This window comes from Falco rusticolus, chromosome Z (genome assembly GCF_015220075.1).
Source record: "Falco rusticolus isolate bFalRus1 chromosome Z, bFalRus1.pri, whole genome shotgun sequence".
Taxonomy (NCBI): domain Eukaryota; kingdom Metazoa; phylum Chordata; class Aves; order Falconiformes; family Falconidae; genus Falco; species Falco rusticolus.
Window position 1 is genome coordinate 34,713,885 of NC_051210.1, and position 15,664 is coordinate 34,729,548.

General features: G+C 37.5%; 1 protein-coding gene across 1 annotated transcript in view; it reads right to left on the reverse strand.

Annotated features, from left to right (window-relative positions):
• FBN2 (fibrillin 2) overlaps window positions 1-15,664 on the reverse strand; it is a 174,351-nt gene that overhangs the window by 47,487 nt on the left and 111,200 nt on the right. The window contains exons 22-30 of the mRNA XM_037373880.1: window positions 15,254-15,304; window positions 14,653-14,778; window positions 11,525-11,752; window positions 8,925-9,050; window positions 6,467-6,595; window positions 4,252-4,377; window positions 3,416-3,541; window positions 2,479-2,601; window positions 2,228-2,353 (exon numbers count right to left, since the gene is read on the reverse strand). Coding sequence (XP_037229777.1) covers window positions 2,228-2,353; window positions 2,479-2,601; window positions 3,416-3,541; window positions 4,252-4,377; window positions 6,467-6,595; window positions 8,925-9,050; window positions 11,525-11,752; window positions 14,653-14,778; window positions 15,254-15,304 — 1,161 coding nt within the window. The remainder of the gene's footprint in view (window positions 1-2,227; window positions 2,354-2,478; window positions 2,602-3,415; window positions 3,542-4,251; window positions 4,378-6,466; window positions 6,596-8,924; window positions 9,051-11,524; window positions 11,753-14,652; window positions 14,779-15,253; window positions 15,305-15,664) is intronic.

Here is a 15,664-nt window from a genome sequence, read left to right on the forward strand (position 1 = left end):
TAGTTCTGCTTGCTGAGAAACACCCGGAACATAAGAATTGACCTGCTTCTCCCAAAATCTCACTGGAAAAGCCTGAACTATGATCCACGTCAAACAGGGAACCACAAGCAAACTTCAAATTCCTTTGCTGAGCAGCTCATGGCTATGAGTAGCTCTGGCACAGCCTTCCATTTAGGTTTTGGAGAATGCCTATGGATCACTGGCAGCTTTTTAGTATAGACCTTCATCTATCACTCTGTTATGCCATTAGAAAATGGGTAGCTAGGAAATAATATTTACTAATGATCTCAAGTGTGTATGTGTGTGTGGTGGGGTGAATTCCTTGCTGACAAGAAACAAAATGAAAGAAGCTGAAAGAATCTTCAAGACATTTCAAGAGAGGAAGAAAAACCAAAATGCCTACCACAGCTGAGACTAAGTAGGAATGAAAGAAGAGGTCAATAACCATTGTCCTAATGGTGTTGCTGAAAGCCAATTTGGGAGAGGGCAGAGAGCAGAGACATTAAGAGGAAGCCTTCAAGAAGAAATGCTTCCAGAAGTTAGAGCTATCTCTGGCAAAACAAAGGCACAAAGCCGCCATAAAGTTAACATTCAAGAAGTCAGGCTGCAGGTGGAGCTGGGAAAGACACTTGCAGAAAGAACAAGTGATAAGCCACAACCAGAAAAGTTTTCCCACAATCATATAAAAGTCACAAGACGAAACAGGACATCAGGACTGTAGATGTGCTCTTGTGCCAGATTCTTTCCCCAGACACCTCAACAATGTGACTTCTCAGCACTTGCTGCCTTGATGCAGACTGAAGTCTCAAGCAAGAGGTAAGTTTGCTACTGATGTTGCCTTGTTTTTCCCAATTTCATTGAGCGTTGCATACATGATAAAAATTTTTCATTAGTAAGAAAACGTCTGTTAAAGAATAATGTACTCGAACTGTGTTTTAAACTCTTATACTGCATGCTAAATCTTGAATATAGGCTTTCAACTATAATACAAGCCTTTAACATTATTCCAGAATTTACCTCATCTGAAAGCTACACAGCTGATTGTTAAAGATCTGGTTATAAAACATAATCTTATTATGAGTTAAACATATGTCAGCTTTTTGACTTTATTCAAATAGCTCCAATTTTACACCAGTTAAACAGCAAGATCATCTAATTTAACATACTGTCAAACAAATACAACATATTGAAAATACTTCTGCTGAAAATAAACCCCCAGGTACTTTTTTGAAAGTAGTGTTAGCTCCTGTAAGGAACTGCAGTTAACCCAGAGGCTTTTGGACAAAGTGGATAATGCTGTTAGTAAGGAAAGCAATTACATACATGGCAGAAATTCACACTTTCTCACTGTACGTTTCTAACCTTAATATCAGATACTGTTTCCCTAGAGAAGAACATTCAAGAGCAGTTGTGTATAAAATGAACAGAAGTATTCTGATTTTACAGCTACTAATGTGGCTAGTAAGAAAAAAAATTTGAAAAGATCAGTTCTAAACTTTCAAGTTGGTTGTGCAAACATGGGGTATGTGAAAACAAGAATCTGGAATAACATCAAAGTGATGGTGAAAAGAAAATCTTCAGTTCAACTCTAACTATGGAATAAAGGAGACAAAACCAGCTCAGGACAGCTTTGCTCAGGATTACTTACAACTAGTTCCTTGTCTATGTGAGTGTGCACACATATAAATTGAAGGTTTGTTTTACAGATGCCCACAAAATATAAAAAGATGAAGATAAACCCCACCTTAAACTATGTAATGTATGGAACTTTATATTAAATGTAAAAGATAAGAACTTCATATAAACACCAAGATAGATAAAACAGATTAGGTTAGTTTGAGGAGATACTTTCATTTTAATTTCCTTTATAAATCACTTATGATAACGTCGTGTAGTTGAGGGAATAAACAAAAACATTTATAAGAAACAGAAGAAAATTCTGGGTGACTCAAATTCTCTCTTCTCTATAGAGTTGCTTGAGAGGAATCATATTACAATTAAATCACTCTTATTTTTGGAAGTATGTGATTTGATTCATCTTTATGGAGTTTTCAAATTTTTTTCTACCTTTCCTGACATGTACAGTGATAAACAAGAAAGATCTACAGATTACTTTTTTTAGTAATTTATTTTCAATACCCACTTTCAAGGATTCAGCAGAACATCCTAAAACATCAGCTGCAGAATTTTTAGACTTACGTTGAATTTGGTGCATACAGCTACCTACCAATACAAGTTTTCATGTCCATAGAAGCCATAAATCCATCATAACAGAGACAGCGATATTCCCCTGGAATATTAGTACATTGCCCACCATCACAGATATCTTGATTGTTTTCACATTCATCAATATCTGGGGGGGGGTGGAAAAGAGGCAGATAATAATTCTATCACTCAGGTATGGATTGGCTAAAAGAACACCATGTTCATATTGTCTGAAAGGTACAATGCAGGAACTTTTAAGATACTAAAACCAACCTGCACATGTCCTGACATCTGGCATTAGAGCATAGCCGTCACTGCAGCTGCATTCATAGCTGCCTTCTGAGTTAGTGCAGTGGGTGTCACAGCCTCCATTCATTATGATACATTCATCAATATCTGAAGAAGCAAAATTATTAGTACTAAGTTTACTTTTATAAGGAAAAGTCATCTTCTCTTGCCGTTTTACTTAGGAGATGAAACATATTATAATTGATATGATTCTGTATTTTTATGCTCACTCTACTGTCTCTCATTTATATTTTGTTCAACTTTTTTCTCTTTCAACTGCATTTGCATTTGTGGGAGCAAGTGGCTACTTTTAATTGTTGCTTTTGTTCACATGTATTACTAGAGATGTAAAGCAAAATGCAAAACACAATATGTGGAAAGGAAATAAAGAAAAGCCCTCAGAAACTTAGGTTTCATTAAAGCTTGAAATGTAGCCGAAATCAGTATTTTTGCACAAAATAAACAAACCCAAGAAATAAAGCAAGTCTCAATCCTCTGTTCTCCTTACCAATGTGATGAGAACTACATAATTCAGTATTACTATAGTGAAGGGTTTAAAACATGTATACAATAAGGAGAAAAAGTGAAAAGAGAAATTATGAATACATGGGACTGTTTTCACTTGATCAAGATATCAAGCAATATTTTCTGGTTGTTAGCTCAAACCTCTGATTTTAAAGTAGCAATAAGAATAGTTTTTATCAAAGTATTCCGCAGAGTTCAGTACAGCAACTGTATTTTTAAATCTTCTTTATATATCTAAGGTAAAAGAAGGGTCCATGATAGTTCATGACATGCCTAATAGCAGATGAGAAGATGGCCCTGGTCAGTTTCAAAAGGGAAGTATAAGATTAAATAAAAAGAGAGACAAAACAATATATGCTGAAGCACAAATACATAGGTGAAGGTATACAATACTTGCCTATGCAGCCTTGTCTGTCAGGTGTGGCCTGGTACCCAGAGTTACAGGAACACTGGTATGTTCCAATCATGTTCACACACTTGCCATGTCTGCAGAGATTGTCACTTAACGAGCACTCATTTACATCTGGGAAAGAATCATTAATACTTGTTATTCAGAATAGCAGACTCTTAACTGATGAAACGCCAGGGAAAGAGGGTGAAGGCAATATTTTAAACTGGTGGTGTCCAAGCTCTTTTGGTTTATTTCTTATTCCTAGCACATTCCAGTTCAGGGTATGGAGACCTGAACAGTATGTTTAAGCCACTGTCCAAAGGTTTATCTTCTTTGTTTCTGGTCTGTGAACGTTAACTGCACAGTCTGCTGGTTTAAACTAACTTGTGAAGCAACTATGCAGCAAACACAGAAATCAAAGAGATAATATACATTATGGGGTTTTTTTCACCATTTTGGCAAATTATGTGCAAAAAGAAGAGCTGCATTTCAGTAAGGGACAATACTTTCTTGTGACTATAGGAATGAAGTTCACTTTGTGCTTCCATGTATTTTAACTTTAAAGTTGCCACCATGAGTGGTACAGTCCTTTGAGTTGCTAAATAAACCATAAAAGGCCTGGTAAAATACTCATCTTTGAAGTCAACAGTGTAAAGGGCACTAGAGATTTTATGAGAATATGTTACAAGGTTTTAATTTGAAGGTACTCATATAAAGGAGGAGTATGAACTTGTAGAAGATATTCTTAAGACCCCACCCTTGCCAGAGATAAGAATTTTTTGTAGCACAGATGACCACTGTTCTTAGAAAGCTGAAGACTACTATTCTGAGTTGAAACTCACCTATGCATTCCTCACGTGATGGTGACAGGTCATGTCCCAAAGGACAATCACACTGAAAACTCCCCACGGTGTTCACACATGTGCCACCTCTACACAGCAGAGGGTTGCGCTCACATTCATCAATATCTGTGAAGAAACCATAATAAATAAACATAAAATCATTACTAAGGAGCAACAAAGAAAAAAGCAATTCTGAGTATCTGTAAGTGACAAAATCTGGAGGACAGGAGTAAAAGGCTTGTTTCATCGAAGCATTGCTGCTCCTTTCCGCATACTATACATTATTAACTCTAAAAATGGGTATTTTTCCCCTTAAGAAAACCAGAAATTCATCATTCAAAATTAAGTATTCTAGCAGACACAGCATACAAAAGACAGCAACTGCTTGGATGGTTGCCATTCAGAACAATGTATTAATGTGATAACATTTTCAGAAAAGTGCTTCTTAATGCAACCAGACACGCATTTATGTATGCATTGGCATTGAAATTGTTGTCTGTGGATGCCATTAACAGGGATGTGTGTGTAAACTTTTAACTAAATAGCTATTCGGTTTGATGACTCCTGTGTGTGTTGTGTGGCTGAGAAATATGCTTGCTACAGCTTGCAACGGCAAACAGTATTTGACTCACGGACTTGATAAAACCAGCTAATACTGTAGATGTGTATGAAAAGAAATATGGCCAAAAGATATTCAGGACTGCAGGATGTACTCACACTTTTGGACTCCAAGGAGCCATTATGGCTACCTATCCTTGGAACTACAGACTTCTCTTCAGCTAGGCAGACTCCTTTTATTTTTCATTAGCCCGAGAATTTAGCCAAGATACCATGCAGTTGTGAAAGTTTTTCAAATGAGGGGAGAAATTGCCTGATAGAATCCAACATCTCTTTTTGCTTGGACAGTCACTGAAGTTTCAAAATGAACATTATGCCCTTCCTTTCTTAGTTCCTGCAAAGGCCCTCAGGAAGTCATTTCTCTTCTTAGCTCCACACTCTCTGCTTATTTATGTGACATTTTGCTTCCCTGGCTCTGGCTTATGGATAAGTATCTCCACCATACAGTACTGATTCTCTGCATTTGTACTCTGTCTCTCATGGAGTCTATTCAGCTTCTACAATTTGGCTTATTATGTTCACCTGTGATTTAGAAGATATTTTTGCTGACTTTGGGAGTCTAAAATCATCACAACCTGCAGGAAATTCAGTAAAGATGACAGGAATCTTGCAAGGCCTCCTGGCACACAGAGGCATAGCACCACTTATTTGAGTTCAATTACAAGCACAAAAGCTCCTGACAAAACTCAAACACAAAAAGGAAGTATAAAATAGGCAAAAGCAGGGACAGGTGATGCAGGAGAAATACAGAGGCACTGGCTGCAGGGAGGGGGTTACAAAAGCCAAAGCCACCAGGAGTTGATCCTGGCAAAGGGATGTGAAGGGTATAACAGCAGCAGAAAAAAAAGAAAGGGGTGGGTGGGTGGGAATGGGGGAAAGGAACTGCTGACAAAGGCCATGAAAAAGACCCATGAGTGCTGAGAGGAAGCTGGCCAATGTAGTTTCAAAGCCATTCCTAACCAACTTTGAAAGATCATGGAAATCAGGGAAGGACCTACAGGGTGGGAGGATAGGAAATGTCAAACCAATCTTCAAGAAGGGCAAGAAGAAGGACCCATTCAGCCTCATCAAGATGAAAATCTCTGACTTTTAATTTTCATTATATATTTCATGAAGTATTCCACAATACTAACTCAAGATTTTTTAAGGTGGCTAGTAACTTTTGATGTCTCCATATCTATTCTTAGCCAGATTAAAGAGATGTGATTTTTCAGGAAATGGTCTCAGAACTTCTTGAATCCTAGAAAAATCACAGAAAAGTGAATCGTACTACTTTTGAAACTCCAGCCTTCCATTCCTAACTTTACCAAATGTTTGGATACCTCATTACCCATTTTTAAACTACATGAATTAAAAGTTGCTGCCATTGGAAAATATCTATACAGAAATGTGTAAATAATTAGGAAAATGAACAAGTAAAGCTATATGCATAGTTCAGTTACCTGTCCTATAAATTGTATATCTGTCTCATTTGTGCAAGAAGTCACCATAACTACACATATGAAGTCTTCAGTGGAGCAGAGCTGGTATAGTAGAGCATATAGTCAGGCTTTATACAGTAAATGGACAGACTCCAGGTCATCCTGGCAACACTTACCCATACAGTTCTTCATCATCATAAATCCACTTTCGTAACCATCAAAGCACTCACACTCAAAGCTTCCAGGAGTGTTGATGCAAGTACCACTTCCACATAAGTCTGGGGAGATCCGGCACTCATCAATGTCTATTTTATAGTAATGGAGAGGTAGAAAAATCAAATAGAGTTTAAGTTTATCTGGCTTTTCACTGAAGTGAACACTTGGTCATTATAAATTATAATTATAAATTTATAAATAATTATAAAATTATAAATTAACTCTACAGAAAAAATATATAGTATACATATCAACAGAGAAAAAAGAAATTAATATTTAAAGGAATATCTGATTAGGTGAAACAGTGTGTGAAAGATTTATGATGCAATGCCTTCAGAGCTCTCAACTATAAACTATGTAACAAGTAGGCTTCCACTAAGTGTAATTTAAAGTTAGATTTCTAAGGAAATTACTAACTGTAACAAATTCTGAATTGTTATTATTACAGAGGTACCAACTGACTCTGTGACTACAGGGCCATTAATATTAAATTGCTTATTATGAAGACATTTATCCAGTAAAGCATTATAAGCTTACATGTACTCCTTCAATTAAGAATTAAAGTAGCTCCTTTGAAAGCTAGTTTTACAGTTCACTGGTTATCTTATTAGTTAAGTTTGAATGAAACTTACTTTGAAATCTATAGCAGGTTTGTAGAAGGTAAAAGAAGAAGGAAGAGCTCTTTGTAAGACACGCTGGTAGTAAGGCAGGAAACTAAAGAGGAATTTGTAATATGAATATGATCCAGTGAAACAGGTCAGTGTTGAAGGAGAAGGCTGGAAAGAAGAACTGGATAGCCTATTATTTACTAACTCCTTACATCTTTCCAGACTTCTCTCTTCATTACTCTACTGCCCATCCAGTGGTTTTTGGGGTGAACTAGGGTTCAGTGTTTCATGTTCTCCATTATGCCATCTACTTTCTTCATTCACTACTGTATCGTTAATTTTTACATATTAAAAAAACATGAAGTCTTTACAGGCAATAAAAGTAACAGAATATTTGAACCAATGAAGACATTTGTCCAGGATAGGGCATAGGATTGATTCTGTCATCCAAGAAGTCAAAGGAGCAAGGAATCAGAGAAAAGCATCAACACGTTTGCAGTAAGTTGGTGAGGTGAGCCGTAGACTCATTTGTGTAAGTGGTAAATACAGGCTTAACTAAAGAAACTACTAAAGATTTAAAACAGTTCTTTTTTCACCACATGCAAGAGGCTCTTCCGGCTCTGTGTCAGCCCCTATGGCCAGTTTTCTGCTGGGTGGTAATAGTTGCATCCTCACACGCAGTTGTGTGGAGAGTGGGCCTTGGATCTTACAGGGTAACTGGTCCCCGCCATGCTTTATAAAATATTTTGTTGCTGATTTAGAACAAAAAAAAATCTTCCACTTAATAAAACTTAGTGCTCTACAGCTGCTCAGTGGAACATTTTCATCAGAACAAACTTTCAATAAAAAAATAGAACCAAAAGAATCTTTTGCAGAGAGAAGTTTTCTGACCTATTCTTGTTAGTTTAGAAATAAAGTTTTTTAAATGCATTTCTCATCAGTGCAATCACTATAAAAACAAGGAAATTACCAGTTAGGGCAACATTAACATCCAGACCAACTTCAGTTAACGTGCCTTACCACCCACACTTCCTATTACTCAGACTCACTCATAGACGCCTCTGTGGTATAACAAAACCTCCTTCATTTTCAGCACAAAGCCACCCACAATGCAGGCATCCAGGTTCCCATAACCAGAAAACTATCAAGTTTATCTTCTGTTTCAGTTTTTCCAGGAAGTAAATAACAAAATATTAAACGTCTAAACTAAGTGCAGGTTTCTTCTTGAGTTAACATTGCACTGATGTCAGAATTGCAGAGGTGCTTCTTTGTGTGCTTGGCCATCTAACTGAAAATTACTTTGCAGTGTAGTGTCTAAGTTAATTTGGTAATGCAATGACCAGAGAGTAAGGAATGTAAAATAAGCTAATCTGTTGGTTAAAACATTGAACTTGTCTTCAATTGATGTTTCAGGTTGTATTGATAGAACATAATCTGAACATCTTTAACACCAATTTAAAAAAATCCTAATGTACATGTGCAAGAAGAGTGTTACATTTATTAAATAATAACTTTTCGAAAGAGAAGAAGAAGCCATTCTGTCCAAAGATTAAGCTCAGAAACTAGAGGAAATGAATGACAGTAAGTTTCCAGATCACCAAGGTAAGCAACAAGTGCAAGTTACTTTAAAATGCCTCAGGGACGTGGTAGAGTCCCCATCACTGGACGCTTTCAAGATGGACAGGGTGCTAGACAATCTTATCAAGGCTTCCTTTCCCACAAAAGGTTAGAGCAGATGACCTTTTGAGCTCCCTTTCCACCTGGACTATTCCATGATTCTAGGAAAAATTGGTGAAAAAGCAAGACTTACCTGTACAGTTTCTTTCCTCCATATCTAAAGTAAACCCATTGTTACACCTACATTTGAAACTTCCAACTGTGTTTCTGCATTTACCATTCATGCACATACCAGGGAACACTTTACATTCATTGATATCTATGAAATAAAAACAAAAGAGCATTCATAAGCATAAGTATATAATTAACATGAATTTCCTGTTCCTCCTTACCGGTTGTAATTGGGCATAAAAGGCAGGGTTTGGGTTGCAGGGGACTGGAGAGACAGCTTCCTGCACAGGTTAGGAGAATGGAAAAATGAAATCGAGGAGGCAAGCAGGAGGGGACGTTGTTGGAGACATGACTAGAGATGCACTCTTGGAAGTCAGAGCTCCATGTTCAAGAAGGAACCCTTGAGGGCCAGCCACCCCTGGAAGATCTATGTCAGGGCAGGGACACCCCTGAGGGCCTGCAGCCTGTGGAAGACCCACGCCAGGACGGGGACATGGCTGAGGGACTGTGGACCCAAGCAGGGGCAGGAACATCCTGAGGGACAGCAGCCCATGGAGGATGCATGCTGGGGCTGAGACACTCCTGCTGGGGTAGACAGATCCCTAAAGGACCATGACCTGTGGGTAATCCATGCTGGGGCACGGTCACCATCCAGGGACTACAGTACGAGTGACCTGCACTGGGGCTGGGGCACCTTGATGGAACGTGGGCTGTGGACAACCCATGCTGGAGCAGGAACATCTCTGAAGGAATCTGTCCCATGGAGAAGCCCATTCCAGGGCACAGGAAATTAGTAACAAGCAAGGAGCAATGAAAGACTAAGCAACAAGGGGTGACAGAGAAACCATTGCTGCCAGCTGCCTCATCCATGAACTAGGGAAGCTGGACACTGGGAAGGGTGGAGGAAAGGTGCTGTGCTGAAGCTGAGCCTGGGGCAGGGGAGAAAAGATGTCTCCCTATCTGTTGAATTGTTTATGCTTTCTTTGCTTCTGCATACCCAAACCAGTAATTATAAGTTATGTTAATCAGCAATCAACCAAATTCAGTGGAATTTCCCAAATTCAGACTCTTTAGTCCATGATGCCAATATGTGTATTGTGCTCTGTTTTGCTTTCTAACAGTATGAATATTTATGGTATTCCTGAGCCAGCCTGTAAAAGATGTAACTATTACCTGGTTGCCTGTTTGTTTGTTTGCTTGTTTTAATTGAGATTGACAGAGTGACGTCTGGAGCTCATTTTAGAAAAGGGTAATTCTCTTTTTGCTGAGTATCTAATGAAACGTTTCCTCTCTTCTAATGTGTTTTGCTAGACAGCAAGCAGCGTAACACAGGCTGTTAATCTTGCACAGGACCAATAAAGGTTTTTCATGTGTCAGTCTCTCCATATGCACCCCTACCCCTAGCATTTACCAACCTGAATGAGATTTTCTTACGCTCTATGATTTACTGGATGAATGTCCTTATCCAAGATTCATCTTTGATGAAACAAACTTCCATCTCCTATGTATTAGTGTGAATGGAAGAAAAGTGTGGTCCAAATACAAAAGCAGAAACAAGAAGCAAAACCTTACAAAAATCTTGGGGTGGACAAGGTTATATTATTACTAAATAACTAAGATTTTATTACTCCTAATTTAATAAATATAAATAAAATTAAACAATTGTATTATTATAATTAAATTCCTATTTTTTTTGGTAAATTATCACCGAACATTGAGAGCTTTGCCTGAGAATAGTAATTCCTAAAAATCAGAACTTGTTTATGGTGAAGCAGAGGTCCAATCCATTAAAGTTTTCTCAAGCTACTCAATATATTTCAAGACAAATGCTTCAGAATATGTAATTTAAAAATCATTAAAATAATAAAATATTTCTGGATCACCTCAGCTTCTGCACACAGAAATTTAGGTTTTCTTCTGATATACCAGTCACTTAAAATATTTTAGATCTGGTTTCTTAACATTTCCCAGCATCCTCAGTTAGTTGATGGTGGTTTGTTTTGGTTTCTTTGGGTTTTTTTATTCCTCTACAGGAGGTGAAGCTAGTAAAAATTGCACAAAAGGCTTTTATTTACTTCCTTATCACTGCAACTTCTCATTATCATTGCCCTCGTAATTTTAATGCAAGAGACACCCTTCCCTTTTAATCACTTATTAATTCTGCAAACAATAGAAAGAATGCATTCTTCTTCAGTCTCTCTTTCTGAGAACCCTGGTCAAATTTTAGTATATTTTACCTTTACATCTTAACTTCCTGACCTTATGGAAATTCACCTGACTCTCAGTTCACTCTTTGCAAAGCACTACCTTTAAAAAAGGTGCTCCTTTTCTGTTATTCTCACCATTTAGAGCTCCCTTTCCTTCAGTCCTGTCATAGCCATTTCTTTTTTCTCCTTAGCAAATTCAGACTTTGCACATTTTCCTTCTAGGTCCCCACAACAATCTTGAGCACCATGCAAACAAATCTTCCCACCTGGAAGGTCAGCTCTTTCAGAAAAACATCTTTGTAACTTCTCTCATCTCAAGCATGTAACAAACACAGACACAAATCCTGGCATTGTTTTAGAACGTTCACCCAGATGCACCTATAATTAACTTTTAAATCCAAGAATGAGCCCTTACCTTTATAAAATGGCCTGCCAGTTAGAATATCTCCCCTGTTGGAAAACCCAGGACCTCTGGGGCACAGAGCCTCATATTCCTTCGTGCCAGGCTTGGGACACTCCTCGCAGTCGGAGCCCCAGGCAGCACCCACAGCACAGCAGCAGGCATCCATACGGAACTTGCCAGGCACAGACTGAATGCACTCATCTTCATCCCATTTCAGGTAGCATTGCTCCATGCGAATATCTGCTCATTTTACAAAAACAAATAGGCATTTTACCCTCTGCTAAAGTTTTCTGTTTTTCAGAAGCACCTATTTCTAAGGCACGAGTATGGGTGACGCTCAGTTTCTGGAAGACTGATTTCTCCTCAAGACTCTACACTTGTGCACAATGCTTAACCATTTGAAGTTGCTAATATTGCATTATACTTAAGTTTCTGGATCTCTGTTGTACCACATAAAAGCAGAAGCATTTCTTTTGTTGTCTTCCAATATCAAAATACACGACAACTCTGACACAACGCTGCTTTTTAGGTTTCTATGTGTATTTGATAGGACAGACACATGCATTTCCTTACTGCATCCACTATTCTCATTTACAAATTGACCTGCATTCATGGCAAAAAAACCCCAACAAAACCCATCTATGTTTATATTATTAAATTAGTTTAATAATACAAGGAATACAGAAAAAAATTCTTGCTAGCCAACATTAGGCTTACTTTAATACCAGTTAACAGGAGAAAACAATATGGTTACCAGAAAAAATAATTATTATACTCAAGGGTCCCATTTGCAAAAAACCAGGTCATCCAAAATATATATCAACCAAGTATGCAGGCAAAATCTGTACTTGTGTAGCCAACTGGCAGAAGTACCACACACTGGTCTGTACATGTAAGAAATCAGCTTTGCTTTATCTCACATACAGTAAAAAATAACAACAAAAAACCATTTGAAAGCATCAGTATATTTGACACTTTTCACGTATTTGCATTTCACTAATGAAAAAGTTTAAATTTTTTATTAAAAAATTAGTATTAATTAAAACACAAAATTGTATAAAATTTAGGATTTTAAGCCTCTTCATGCTAATTTCTACAACATAGGAGCATTTCTATTCCCAAATTCCAAAAATCTGGCAAATAATACCAATAATAGCAAATGGACAGTAAAAACTATGGCAGTACGAGATAAGATGTCCATGATACTCCACAGAAAAATTTATTGGTAGCTTAATGTTCTCCAGGAAAATAGAGTTATTTTCATTGTGTAAGGAAGGTCACAAGGACACATCATGTTTCACATGATATACTGGACTGGAAGTTAGGCTTTAACAAACTTAACAGAACGCTTAAATGCTTAGCACAAAAAGCTTTGGAGAAGATGCAAAATCTAAAAATAACCCAGATGAGTTGATGAACTGTTTTCCATACAAGCCCTCCGAAGTTGTGCAGACTTATAAATTTCCCTATGCACATCTGAAGTTAAACAGTTTAGAAGCAAGTATAAGAAATGGAAATCGTTCAAAGAATACTCATGGTTTCCTGTAAACTATTCCACATCAAGATAATATTTATTTTCATTTCCAGAAGTTCAGCAAACATACTGCTAAAAAGTATTTGTGTGCACTAAAATAACTGTAGTGGCTTTCAGAAATACATTTAATGTATTTCAGAAATACATTACGTAGTGCAAAGTGCTTGTATAGCATAGGAGAAGACAAGTATCTTGTAATAGAAAAGGTCGTTTTCTCATTAAAATAAGAAAAGGCAACATGGTTTTGAGAGTAAAGGAATCCTGTGTCTTGCTTGAAAATGGCTTTTTTGTTCCAACTTTTCATTATATCTATCAACCACATTTAAATTCACACCTGTCCACATCAAATTTGTCATTGAGAAGTAATACAGGGCTGATGGCTACAGATGCCAGTGAGTGGTGACAGACTTACTGTTTGTGGGGGTTGGGGGATGGCGGAATACCAAGTAAAACGTAACATGCAAAACTGCATAAGATACACATAATCATAATGGATATGTGCGTCCCAGCAGACTTAGTTGTGAATTGTTCCTTTTTTTTCTGAGACTTTGATACTGATTATATACATGTGCTTAATTTCAAAATTCTGCTTATTTTAAAAAATATTTCTAGAATTACACTCATCTAAAAACCCCATAGCCTGGTAACTGTTTGTAACAGCTATTGGTAAGGCATAATGCAATTAAAGCAAAAGTATTTGCTTAAATTTCAATCTGCTTGAGGAAAGCAAACACTGTTGAAATAAAAAAAAATAAAGGTTTAGAGTGCAAAAATCTGAAGCAAGGGCTGACAATATTTTCCTTCTGCTGCAGTGTTTTCTTAAAAGAAATCAATGCTGTCAGTAATCGTATTCTTACAGTCCTTAGAACTCGTAAGAAAAATTAATATGGATTCCAGAAACTATTCTAAACACCCAGTATTCTGACTTCATCTTTTTTTCATCTCTGACCATTGATTTCTAAAGATGGATATTAGTCCTCCTACAGGATACTTCTGTTTTCTTGCACTTACACTGGGGCTCAGTATGTTTTCTATCTGAAGTCTTTCCTAGAGAAATAAATGTCTTTTCATGGACATCATGTTTTGTCAGCAGAAGATACCAACCCGTACAACAAAGATGAGGTCTTATTTTTATCTACACTTGTTTTGATCACTCTCAGGGAGACTAATTTGCACCAGCATATTCATGCTACAAGGTAGCATCTGAGTTTCATGAAATGCCCAGACAGCAATACAGAAGAGCACTGCACACACTCCATTACAAGCTGCTGGCTGACCAGCTGACTGCTCAACACCTAGCTCCCAGTGAGCCGGACATCTGTGCTCATGAACGGGAGCCAGAGCAAGTGCAGCACTCCAGTAAAGCCTATTGATTGCACTATGGGCAAAGCAAGTCTTAGCACAAGCATTCACATTGCCCCAGGGAATTAACAGCTCTTCCCTGAACTGGCATAGGTGCTTGGTATCTAAGCAGGCATAAACTAAAACATATGCTTAACAAACTGAATTCAGAAACAAACGAAATGTACTTTCACATGCCTTTGCGAATAATTTTGGACAAGTGTTGACAGAGCCAAAAAGCTGGAACAGTTGAGGGCACTCTTACCTAAACACACTCGCCCTGTTCCATCCAGTGTCAGTCCTTCAGGGCACTCGCAGTGGAATGAGCCTCTGCTGTTAACACACCGCCCGTTGGGACAAACCCCCGGGAAAACATCACATTCATTTACATCTGTTGGGGAAATGGAGAGTTGACTGACATACTACCTGTAAGGAGACAGCTACAGCTTTACTGAGAATTTAAGCTACATGAAAGAGAGAGGCTTTCATCCATACTGCGTTAGGGTGTGAACACTGTTCTGAAAAAGCATGTGGCCAATCTCAAGGGACTCTTGCAAGATCCTCAAGTCATAGGGCACTAAGATGCCACATTCTTGTCTCTAAGACAAGATGATGCACATGGCTGAAAGAAAGGAAAAACTAAAGGGATTAAATGTATTTTGAAGGAACAGTTCCATTCTTTTTGTATCATTTTGCAGTTCTCCAATAGCATAACAAAAAACCTTCCCAACAGTCAGTAACTGTTTTTGAAGGTGTTCATCTAAGCTCAATATTATTATCTTGATAAAACCAACAACATAATAAATTCCCTTTAATTTCATTTTCAAAGGAAAAAAAGTGACATCTTGAGTAAGAAGAAACTTCACCTTCACAGGTAACACCCTTCACTCTTGCAAATCCTCTTGAGCAAGCTGTGTCTGGAATTAAGCCAGAAAGATACGTCACTGCTTTAGAATGACAGAAATATAGGAGTAAATAGTTTAAAAAATAAATGTATCTTTGGAATTCTCTAATAATTTGACTGTGTAAGGTGGTGAGTGCTCTAGCCTCAAATCAAGAAAAGTACTGACTCATACATGTTAATTATATGAATAGTTGAGGAAATTAAATCTTAGACAATTACTTTCTCATGTGCTTTCCTTAATAGAGACCAGAATGTTTAGCATCTAAACATATCAATCTCTGCACTCAGATGCAGCTGAAAGATAAATTTCCTGTAGAGCTGCCTGAAGATTTAAAGCTTTAGTGATGCCAGTTATCACTAAAAGTTTTTTTTT